This window comes from Raphanus sativus, unplaced genomic scaffold (genome assembly GCF_000801105.2).
Source record: "Raphanus sativus cultivar WK10039 unplaced genomic scaffold, ASM80110v3 Scaffold2984, whole genome shotgun sequence".
In the NCBI taxonomy this organism is placed as follows: domain Eukaryota; kingdom Viridiplantae; phylum Streptophyta; class Magnoliopsida; order Brassicales; family Brassicaceae; genus Raphanus; species Raphanus sativus.
The window spans coordinates 1-12,893 of NW_026618291.1; the positions used below are offsets into that span (position 1 = coordinate 1).

Consider the following 12,893-nt stretch of genomic DNA (forward strand, 5'->3'; position numbering starts at 1 on the left):
GTTAGAAGTTCCTCATAGTTTTCCTGTTTTTAAGTATGTAAGAACAATTTCATTGGAAAAGTTCTTGATTGAGTATCTCACGATAAGGAAGAAAAATAGTTATACTAATCAAAAGTGCTTCAATGTTTAAAATTTCATTTAAATATACTAGTTTTTAAAATAAAAAATTGTGAGATATACAACACTAAGAATAAGAATTTTTTACTGCTCTAAGACTAAAGAAAATGCATGTACAATCATGTCAGAGACTAATAAAGACATATAGACATTGTCCTGTAAAATTATTACCAACGATGGAACCTGAGAAACAATGTTTCGACAGGAACAATGTTTGTTAGTGTGTTTTTGAAAGAAGAAATTCATTTAATTCAGGTTCTCGTTACAAGATGGGCACGACGTCTGAAAGAGTGGGAGCGGTAGGTGGTAACATGGGCAGCCCATTTGACGATGGGGTTTTCGATGGCGTGAGGAAAATAATTGTCGGAAGAGACTGGGACTGTGTTTCTTATATCAAAATTGAGTACGAAAACAATGAAGGGAAATTTGAAATCCGTGAACATGGAACGGTTCGTGGGGCACTTCAAGAGGTAATAAATCGATCCTGGCTTTGTTATTCTTCAATATGTTCTTATTATACCTTTATTGTTCTGTACATTTGTTGTTTCTAATGGAAAATGAAATACAGTTCACGGTGGATTATCCGAGTGAATATGTCACATCCGTTGGTGGAAGGTACGAACACGTCCCGAGATATGGAACCGTGCTTATCAGATCGTTAATCTTCAAAACCTCCAGTGGAAGGACCTCTCCGATACTCGGCTATACGACGTCATTTGGACATCCAGCGGGGAGAGAATTCATGCTCGAGGGTAAAAATGGTGGAAAGCTTCTTGGCTTACATGGACGTTCTGGTCAAGCTCTTGATGCTATTGGACCTCACTTCTTCGCTGTGAACTCTCCTCTTAAGCACTTTAACCGCCAAGGTGGGAATGGAGGTAGTGCTTGGGACGATGGCGCTTTTGATGGTGTTAGAAGAATACTCGTCGGGCGAGGTGGTAGATTTGTAAGTTTTCTCAGGTTTGAGTATGCAAAAGGCCAAAGAATGGTGTCACATGCTCATGGGAAGAGGCAAGAGGTTCCACAGGAGGTATTGATCGTTGATATAATAAATATATGTGCAACTGTGTAGTTCTATGTTTAATGAAATTTATTTTTTAAACATTTTGGCTGCAGTTTGTGGTGGATCATCCTAATGAACATATAACGGTAGTGGAAGGAACCATCGATGGCTACCTTACATCGCTTAGGTTTAAAACATCAAAAGGAAGAACCTCCCCTGCTTTTGGCAATGTGGTTGGCAGAAAATTTGTGTTCGAGGAAAAAAAATTCAAGCTTATCGGGTTTTCTGGTCGATCTGGTGATGTTATTGATGCTCTTGGTGCACACTTTGGCCCTTATCCGGCTCCAACTCCGGGTCCAACTCCAGCTCCAGCTCCCAATCACACAAAGATAGGACCGCTCGGAGGTAACAAGGGAAACACATTCGACGATGGTATTTTGGACGGTGTGAAAAAGATAACCATCGGAGCAGATGAATACAGTATAACTTATGTCAAGATTGAATACGAAAAGGAAGGAAAAGTCGAAATCCGTGAACACGGGACTAAGCGAGGAGAACTAAAAGAGGTCAAAATATAGCTAGAATCATATGTTTTTAATTTAATAAACTCTAAATTGGTACTAAAATAAGTTTTTCATAAATAATACTTAAGAATTTTATTTATTTAAAGAGTATTAACTAAAGGACAAGACTTGGATTCACCACCTCCCTAATAACCAATCAAAGTGTCAACTAGATTAATTATTAAAAAATATTAAATAATTTTAGAAAAACTAAAATAATTAAAAAAAAATAAATAGTGTCAATTTCAACAATGTTAATGTCATTTTCTAATCCATAAACTCAAATCATAAACCCTAAACCCAAACCATAAACCCTAAACTCAAATCCTAAACCATGACCCAAACCATGAATTCTAAATCCAAATTTTAATTCTTAACCTTAAATTTTAAAAGAACAACATCAATATTAATCCAAATATTTAGGGTATAGGATTGGGTTTTGTATTTAAGTTTTGGGTTTAGAATCTAGGATTTGAATTTAGGGTATATGTTTGGGTTTAGAGTTCAGGTTTTTTGGGTTTCTGATTTATGGTTTGGGTTTAAGGTTTAAGATTTGGGTTTAGGGTATAGATTTTGAGTTTATAATTTAGAGTTTAGGTTTTAGAATTTGGATTTAGGGTATAGAGTAGGGTCTAGGATTTGAGTTTAGGGTATAGTATCGGGTTTAAAGTTTAGATTTTTTGGTTTATGATTTATGGTTTAGGTTTAGGGTTTAAGATTTGGGTTTAGGGTATAGATTTTGGGTTTAAAATTTAAAATTTAGGGTTTAGAATTTGGATTTAGGGTATAGAGTTTGAGTTTAGAGATTAAATAATGACATTATCATTAAATAATGACATTATCATTATTAAATATGATATTATTTATTTTTTAATTATTTTATCATTAATCTAATTGGTACTTTTATTGGTTATCAGGGAGGTGGTTAATTTAAAGGTTCACCATAAGGGGTGAAACTCAAGTCTTGTCTTTAACTAAATGCAATAAAATACATATATTTTCACGATTTAGAATTTAGATTTTGTGGGTTAGTCAGGATTTAGGGCTTATATTTTAGGGTTCATAATTAAAATTTGAAATTTAGGATTTTAAACTTTTATTTATTTAAAAACAAATATTTTAAGATAAATATATTAAATATATATTTATATTAAATGTATTACTCCGCTTGCTTAAAGATAGTTTGGTCTTTTATTTTTTTAATAAATGCATGCTATTTTGTGGTTTTTGTTCTTTTTTTGTAACATGTGGTTTTTGTGATTAATTTTTTTTTACTATTTAAGAGAATTTTTACTTTTTAATTTGTTAATACTAAATTGGTTCGCTATTAATTAACGGTTTCTAATTAAATTGAAATGCAGTTTTCCGTTCCTTATCCGAATGAGTATATCACAGCAGTTGGTGGAAGCTACAAGCATATTTTCAGCTATGATACAACGCTTATTACATCGATATACTTCACAACCTCCAAAGGATTTACGTCTCCATTGTTCGGTGAGATGAAGGGAACCGAATTCGAGTTCAAAGGCGAAAATGGAGGAAAGCTTGTCGGATTCCATGGACGTGGTGGTTATGCTATTGATGCCATCGGTGCACATTTTGCTGCAGCTACAACCTCTTCTCCATCTAATGTCAACAAAGTGGAAGCTGTAGGAGGAAAGGGTGAAGCAACATTCGATGATGGTGCTTTTGATCACGTAAGAAAAGTTTTTGTTGGTCAAGGAAATTCTCGTATATCATATATCAAATTCGAATACGAAAAAGACGGTAGAAGAATAACACGCGAGCACGGACAAAGGACATCTCGAGGAACCGAAGTATTCGAGGTTGGTCAAGATGATGTCATCACATCTGTGAAAGCTTACTACGAAAAACTCGATGGCTCGAAGACGGAAACTATAACGCATCTTGCATTCAAGACTCTGAAGGGCATAAACTCTCAGCCGTTTGGAAAGACACCTGTTATCGTAAAAGAGCATACAAAAGTGTCTTTGCTTGAAGGCGGCAAAATCACCGGTTTTCATGGTAGTTCAAGCGACGTTCTTCATTCTATCGGAGCTTATATATCAGCTCTTCCTCGGTCGATGTTGCGTGGCAAGTGGATCCAGGTACGCACGTAGTATGGCTTGGTCGGGAGAATTTAGATTTTCGAACAATCGGTCGGAAGATTGCATAATTCATTTGTTTCCATACAGCTTTGAATTAAAAAGAAATACTCTAGATTTAAATGACTGATGTTTAAATTTGCACACATAATAAAAATTAACTACATATTTGATTCATTAGTTTTATTTGATTTTCAATAAATTAAGTTCTACCGCTCATATTTTTATTTGTGTTTTAATTTTAAAACAAAATACATTGATTTACTATAAAACATCAATTTTTTTTTTGTATATGGAGGAAGTATAAATATATTTTATTTTATTCCAAAAATAGAAAAGAATTAATATTTGGAAAACGAATCATATCTAATTTTATTATAGTTACTTTAAGAAGTAACAAAAATATTTTAATTCGACTTTGGTTCAAAATTTCGGATACATTTTGGTTCAATTTTTATATGAACACCTCCTACTAATAAAAGAAACATGTGGTCATTCTTATTATTAGGTGGAGCAAAAAGGCAAGACTCCTGGACCAAGATGTTCTCACGACATAGAAATGGTTGGAAACAAAATGTACGCTTTCGGAGGAGAGTTAAAGCCAAATTTCCACATCGATCAACACCTCTACTTTTTCGATTTCAAGACTCACAGATGGTCGATCGCTGATCCAAACGGTGACGTCCCCGAGCTCCCATGCTTAGGCGTTAGAATGGTAGCCATCGGCACTACCCTCTACGTCTTTGGTGGCCGCGACGGCTTCCGTAATTACAACGGCTTCCACTCTTACGACACGGTTAAGAGGAGCTGGAAACTCATAACTCACGTCAAGAAAGGACCTGCACCGCGTAGCTTCCACTCGATGGCTGCTGATGACAAAAACGTTTATGTCTTCGGTGGAGTCAGTACTAAGGAACGTGTCAACACACTTCATGCTTACAACATCATTGATCAGAAGTGGATTGAGTTTCCGAATCCAGGAGAGTCTTGCAAAGCTAGAGGTGGAGCGGGACTGGCCGTTGTGAAAGGGAAGATTTGGGTTGTGTATGGGTTTATTGGGGAAGAAGTGGAAGATGTTCATTGCTTTGATCCAGTTGAAAGAAAGTGGACTAAAGTGGAAACAAGGGGTGAAAAGCCGTGGGCGAGAAGCGTGTTTGCGCTAGCAGTTGTTGGGAAATATATAATAATATCTGGAGGTGAGATTGAGATGGACGTACAGGCTCATTTAGGTCCTGGGTCATTGACTGGTGGAACTTTCGTGTTGGACACTGAAAGTTTGTTGTGGGAGAAACTTGAGGAAGGCCATAGCCCTCGTGGATGGATCGCATCCACAACTGCGTCCATTGATGGGAAAAAAGGCTTGTTGATGCATGGAGGGAAGGCTCCTACCAACGGTCGTTATGAGGACATCTTTTTCTATGGCGTAGACTCTGCTTAAGACCGCTCGGTGTTGGTGGGTTTGTGAAAGTTGCAAAAGTTGCATCTTGGGAGGGATCTCGTTTGTTGTTTTAATAATGTCACTTTCTGTGTGTTTGGTTTTTACGAATAAGGGCATCAAATAATGTGTGTAAATAAATAAATAAAATGTTACCTTTTAATAAATAAAATGTTACCTTTTAATTTTGTTTTAAAAAATCCAACCAATACAAAGGTGAGATTTGGACAGTAGAATTCTAATGAAGTTCTCAAAATCTCTTAATAAGAACTTCTATTAGTTCTCTTTCTTCTTTTTCAATCAATCATATAATAGTTTTTATTAGATAACAGTAACTAACTGTAAGTTGATGTAAACATTCATAGGTCATATAATACTAGGGAGAAAAGGATGATTAACAAAAATTTGCATAGTACAATATATATAAAGTAACAAAATCATATAATACAGTTTGCATAATACAATACTAAGATTGTGACCCGCGCGCTTTTTAGAAAATAAATTGATTTTTGTTTTTCATGTTAATGTTAAGATTGGATAAAAAATCCGAATCCTCCTCTCTTGGCAGATTGATAGAAAAAACTCATGGAAGAGGTGTCTTGGACATGGGGATTAGACTAAACGATAGTGGAAAGGGTGGTGAAATATCACAGAAGGAGAACACGCAGGGGAGCTATCTATAATCAAATAGAAGACGAGATTCACAACTTGCGGACAAGTGGTCTGGAACAGAGGGATGATACTAGTTTGTGGAAGGCAGGAGAGAATTTATATAAAGCAGAGTTCAATTCTAAAGAGACTTGGATATTAATTCGAACAGCTCACCCAAAGGTTGACTGGCACAGCGGTATCTGGTTCCAATTCAACACCCCGAAGTACTCTTTCATAGCTTGAATAGCTATCCAGAATAGGCTCCCAACAGGAGACAGGGTCGCCAGCTGGAGCAACGCAACGACGACAACTTGTTGTCTATGCTCTGCGATGATCGAAACTCGAAACCACATTTTCTTTGAATGCAGATTCTCAGAGGAGATATGGAAAAACCTTACACAGAAGCTATTGTTGGTGCAATACACCTGTGAATGGAATGAGATTCAGCGATTGCTTACTGATCAAACAAGGCAGAGACTACATTTGTTCCTGTTCAGATACGTCTTTCAGGCTGTACTTTCAACCATTTGGTATGAAAAGAATGGGAGACAACATGGTGAAAAGCACAAGGCCCCTGCAGCGTTGACTAAACAAATAGACAAGCTGATCAGAAATTGCATATCCAGTATCAGGTAGATGGATGCAGTGGCGGATCCAGGATTTTTTTTTAACTTGTGTCAATATATAACTGAAAATATAACTATTTTAAAAGCTTCATAAAATATAAATTACTATTTTAAATAGAAACCTACTAACTTACTATTTGTAGTTGGGTAATTAGAATCAATAAGAACAAACTACTATTTTAATTAGGATCCTACTAGCTAAAAATGAGATTAGAAAATATTAAACCGATACCATGTTAAGGCTTCGAAGAAGACTAGTTGTCAAAAGATAGAAAAAAATTCAATTCTAACTTGATTTATTTTGGTTTTAGGTTTGTAAATTGTAAATTGTCGAAGTTAAACTTGGTTTTTTTTTTTAATTGTAAACATGATTGGTTTACGTTGGGCTTCAATTAAAATTAGTGGACATTCTATAGTTTATCTAGTAATATTGGGTTATAGTTTATAGGGTGTCATAATTAAATTTAATGGAAAAATACATAGGCCAATTTTGTTTCCACAATTAATGGTGTGGCAGTTGCACCCCCATTAACGTGAGTACGTCCGCCACTGGATGGATGCTCGTAAGTATACTACAGCTATGGAGACATGGTTTTCTTTTCGGTGATCTTAAAGTCATAATCAGAGTTTAAGTTTTTTTTAAGCCATTTTAAGTATCTGTTTGGAAAAAAAAAATTCAAACTCTCAGCTAGAGTTACAGACATTGTAAATCAGTTTTTTTGAATAAATTTAACATTATCTCAAAAAAAAATCTGAATCCAAAAAACTGAACCGATCCTGATGCAAAATTGTAGTACCAAACTCAAACCGAAATTGATAAATTAAATATCCAAATTATTCAAAATTTTGGTATTTAGAACTGAAACCGAATCTGAAACAAAGTATTTTGGATACCCAAGTGTATTTGAAATTGATTTATATATTTATATATATTAATTATTTTAGATTTAATGTATATAAAAATATCTAGAATATATATGGCACTTTTAAGTCGGTTTAAATACTTGAAAATATATAAAAACAATCAAAAGTAAATATTTAAAATAATTAAAGTATACTTAAAACACCAAAATATTTAAAATAATTATTGATTATCTATCCAAATATTTAAATCAAATCAATTTATATGTTAAGTTTAGGTATTCTGCCATATGTATATTCAAATTTATATGTAATATATTATTTTGTTTACAGATTTTGAGAAATTTAAAGTATATAATGAATTTTAAATTTTAAAAATAATTTAAATGGGTTATCCGAACCCGAACCGAATCCGCAAAGATCTGAATTGAATCTGAACCAAAATTTAGAAATATCCGAATGTGGTTGAAATATTTAATCCAAAAAACATGAAACCCAAACAAACCCGAACCGAACCCGAATGAGTACCCGAATTCCCACACCTAGTCACTATTATATATCATATTTGTGTCATCATATAATTAATCGTGTTTTATATGTACTATCATATAAATAATCATATAATTAATAATATTCAATATGTACCGTCATATAAATAATCACATATATATAATCACATATATTATATTTTAAAAACTTAATGTGAAATATAAAAACCATAAATTAAGTTGGTGTATGAAATTAGAATTTGTATTGTATTTTTCTTATATATATTGAAAACAAATTTTAATAATGGTTAGTGGAAAATATTTAGGTATAAATCAACTTTAAACTATTATTTTGATTTGAAATATCTATACAAAATTTAATTTTTGTTCTATGATTACTTTATACAAAAGATGTTTTCAGGTAATTACATTAGCTCATTTTTCGTATATTTTAGAAATGGTCCAAATAGATAGTTTATCGTAATATAATGGATTTCCAATTATTTTAATAATATAAGTCTATTACTTTTTCTTTTCTTAATATATTTATATTTATGTTCCCAAATAACATTATATTCTTTTTTAATACAGTTATTCATGTTTCCAAACAAACCTCTTTTTAAACTGCTATTTATGTTTTCAAACAAACTTATTTTCTTAAACTACTATCAATGTTTCCAAACAAACCTTTTTTTAAAATTACTATTCATGTTTCAAAATAAACCTAATTTGTATTTCAGTTTTAATAATATAGATAATTGGTATTTTGACAATTTCCCATTATTAAGTTGGTTAAGGTTCTTTTTTGCCTAACCAGTGGTTTAGTTTCCATTTACTAAACCATATGTATAAATAATTTACATCATATAAGGTAACTTTGAGCAATATATCATTTTACATTTCTAACAAAATTTCGTATCTCTCTCAAGCTCAAAGCTCTAATATGGTATCAAAGAAGTGAATCTTCGCTTTCTCGTTTCGTTTTCTCGAAAAATTCAGCGCTATCTCGTCGATTTTGCTCATCTCTTAGGTTCGATGAGTCTTTTGATTCGAGATCTTTTTGCTGTTTTCTTTGAGATCTGTGTTCACTAAGCTTTTGCGATATTTTATGTCATCTCGTTCACAGTCAAAGTTTTGATTTTGTTTTCTCTCTATCTTTGACCTTTGATTTGCATTTTCTCTCTTACACGGTCAAGTTCTTGAGCTTCATTTTCTTGTTTCCGATCTGGTCTTGTGTATTCGATTTGCTTATTGACGAATCAACATACATCTACTGAAAATTAAGAAAGGGTAACATCAGATGAGAATTTCCTCCACTAGCCTCTCTTCTAGATCCAAACTCCAATCTTCTCTATGTTCACAGCGCTGATCACGCCGGTATATCTCTAGTCTCTGAGAAACTTTTTGGTTTAGGGAACTTTAATACTTGGCGTAGATCGATGTTGATGGCATTAGGAGCTCAGAATAAATCTGTGTTCATTTATGGAACTTGCTGAAAATCATCCTGATTATGCTTCTTGGTCAAGATGTAACAATATTGTTTGTATGTGGATTGTGAATGCTGTTGAAAAATCCATTGCCAAGAGCATCATGTATCTTAATACTGTTAGGCAGATGTGGCGGGATATCCATGATCAGTTCAAGCAAAGTGATGGTCCAAAAACTGTTGAAATCAAGCAACAAACATTCGTAGAGGTTCAAGGATCATAAAATGTTAGTGAATACTATACTCCCTTGAAGCATCTTAAGCGGATTGTTAGCAGAGAAGAAAAAGATCGAATCTTGAAGTTTCTCACTGGATTGAATGGTACTTTTACTGAAACTCAAGGCCAGATTCTTATGATGGAGCCTAAACCAAACTTTTTAAAGGTGTTCAACCTTGTATATCAGGAATAAAGACAGAGGTCTATGAAGGGTACGAGTTTTAATGACCTTTCAAGTGGCTCAATCTTCACCTGGGGAACTGATGGTTGTTGTTTATGTTGGAGATAAACATGAAGTTAGCTTAGAGTCTAAGCAACACTAATTCCAAGTGTATTAGGAATAGGAAAGTTATTACCTAAGAGTTTAGGAATACTAAAATCTATATAAGAGATGCAAGAGTGTTGCATTCAATATAAGAGTTTATATTGTGAGTTGAGAGCTTAAGGTTTTTGAGTGTTTCCTTAAGAGAGAGTTTAATAAAGAGAGTTCTTTATATTGAGTTGTGTTCTTCATATCAAGTTTAAAGTTCTAAGACATTCTTTGAGCTTATATTTGGTATCAGAGCCATACTTAAAGTAATCAAGGAGAAAGAGATGGGAGATATAGTTGTGGCAACGAAAGACAAAGGAGGATCATCCTCCATCAAGTGTCCAATGTTAACCACCACAAACTATACAGTATGGGCGATTCGCATGAAGTTGTTACTCGATGTTCATGAAGTATGGGAGGCTGTCGAAGGAGAGACCACTGAGAAGAAGAAAAATACCATGGCAACCGCTCTGATCTGTCAATCCATACCAGAATCATTGGTCTTACAAATTGGGAGTCTCGACTCTGCAAAGAAGGTATGGGATGCAATCAAAACACGTCATGTTGGAGCTGAGAGAGTTCGAGAAGCCCGACTTCATACTCTGATGAATGAATTTGACCGCTTGAAGATGAAAGAAACAGATAAGATTGATGACTTCGTCGGTAAAATATCAGAGATATCCTCAAAAGCTGAAACTTTAGGAGAAAAGATAGAAGAAACAAAGCTCGTAAAGAAGCTATTGGGAAGCTTACCGCGCAAGAAATATATTTTCATGGTTGCTTCTTTAGAACAATTACTGGACCTAAAGACAGCAAGTTTAGAAGACGTTATAGGACGATTAAAGACATATGAGGAGCGAGTAAGTGAAGAAGAAGAAGATACACAGGATCAGAACAAGTTGATGTATACTAATACTGAATCTCAACCCTATCGAGACTATCAAGGAGGACGAGGCAGAGGTGGTAGAAACTATAACAGAGGAAGAGGTCGTGGCAGAACATATTGGGATAACAGAGATAATACAAGATCTTACTGGGAAAGTCGAGATAACTCTAAGGTGACATGTTTTAGATGCGATAAACAGGGACACTTTGCAGCGACATGCCCTGACAGACTGTTGAAGTTGCAAGAAACAACTGAAAGCAAAGATGGTGACATGACTCAGGAAGCCGATAGATTAATGATGCAGGAGATCGTCTACCTCAACGAACGGAATGTAACGCCTAAGAACTTCGAGTCAAATACCGATAGTGACAGAATATGGTATTTAGATAACGGTGCTAGCAACCATATGACTGGGAACCGAAGCTATTTCAATTCGTTGGATGATAAGATTACTGGGAAGGTTCGGTTTGGAGACGACTCAAGAGTAGATATCAAGGGAAAAGGATCAATTCTATTTGTTAGTCAAGATGGGAAGAGGAAGATACTTGCAGACGTCTATTTCATACCAGATCTTAAGAGTAACATTATAAGTCTCGGGCAAGCTACGGAGTCAGGATGCGACGTTAGAATGAGAGAGGACTATCTTACTTTACATGACAGAGACGGTAATCTCATTGTGAAGGCGCCTAGGGCAAGAAACCGACTATACAAAGTAGTTATGGAAACAGCAGAACAGAGATGTTTACAAACGGAGATACATCACGAGTACTCACAGTGGCATGCGCGCCTTGGACATCTTGGAGCTGATGCACTAAAGATGATGGTAAGCAAGAATCTTGTTCGAGGACTCCCCGAACTAAAAATTGAGAAGGAGATCTGTAGCTCTTGTCTGCAAGCTAAACAAACGAGGAAACCATTCCCACAATCTACGACATATCGTGCAAGCACGGTCCTTGAGCTCATACATGGTGACCTTTGTGGACCAATAGCACCAAAAACTGCAGGAAAGAGTAGATATATATTTGTGCTCATTGATGATCACTCGCGTTATATGTGGTCTATATTGCTAAAGGAGAAGGGAGAAGCATTCGAGAAGTTTAAGAGGTTTAAACAGATAGTTGAACATGAAGCAGGCACAAGCATAAAGACATTAAGAACGGATCGAGGCGGAGAGTTCACCAGCACAGAGTTTCGGGATTTCTGCGAGAAGGCAGGAATACAACGTCATTTGACCGCTCCATACACGCCACAACAGAATGGAGTAGTAGAGAGGCGTAATAGAACGTTGCTAGAGATGACTAGAAGTATCTTAACACACATGAGTGTGCCAAATTACTTGTGGGGGGAAGCAGTTAGGCACTCAACGTACCTAATAAACCGTATTGCGACTAAGACATTAGTCTCTCAGACTCCATACGAGGCATTCAAAGGAAGAAAGCCGAGTATTGAGCACATTCGAGTGTTTGGGTGCATTGCTCATGCAAAGGTAGATTCGGCAGGGCTGAAGAAATTAGACAAAAGGTCTCGTACGTTGGTAAACTTAGGAACCGAGCCCGGTTCTAAAGCCTACAGACTACTTGACCCTACATACCAAAAGATTATTGTTAGTCGAGATGTTGTGTTTGAAGAAAATAAACCTTGGGATTGGAACAAATCAAGAGGAAACGAAACAGAGAAACCAGGAAGTTTCAAGATTGGCTTTGGAGAATACGGTAACCAAGGGCTCGAAGAGATCATAGATGAAGGCAGTAAAGATAAAGAGACTATCAGCGAGGGTGTTAAAGAAGAAAGTAATAATGATGCAACAGAGGAAGAGAACAATGATTTATCTTCAGAGTTTGAAGAAGAAACAGAGGAAACAGAGTTGCGACGTTCTACTAGAATCACTAAGAAACCAGGGTATCTAGATGACTATATACTTCTAGCTGAAGCAGAAGGAGAGCGGTTATTGTTTCTCCTAGATGAAGAACCGTGGGATTTCAAGACTGCAATGGAGGAGCAAGTGTGGCGTGACGCGTGCGAGGACGAGATCAGTTCCATTGTGAAGAATAAAACCTGGAACTTAGTTGACCTTCCACCAGGAGCTAAAGCAATAGGTTTAAAGTGGATTTTCAAGATAAAAAGAAACGCAGATGGGAGCATAAA

General features: G+C 35.3%; 1 protein-coding gene across 1 annotated transcript; it reads left to right on the forward strand.

Moving 5' to 3' along the window:
• Nucleotides 1-62: 62 nt before the first annotated feature.
• Nucleotides 63-5,414, forward strand: LOC130506202 (myrosinase-binding protein 2-like). The gene is made up of 5 exons (XM_057000836.1): nucleotides 63-587; nucleotides 686-1,147; nucleotides 1,234-1,686; nucleotides 3,045-3,791; nucleotides 4,297-5,414. The coding sequence occupies exons 1-5, from the start codon at nucleotides 387-389 to the stop codon at nucleotides 5,224-5,226; spliced, it is 2,793 nt and encodes a 930-aa protein (XP_056856816.1). The 5' UTR covers nucleotides 63-386; the 3' UTR covers nucleotides 5,227-5,414.
• The last annotated feature ends 7,479 nt before the right edge of the window (nucleotides 5,415-12,893 follow it).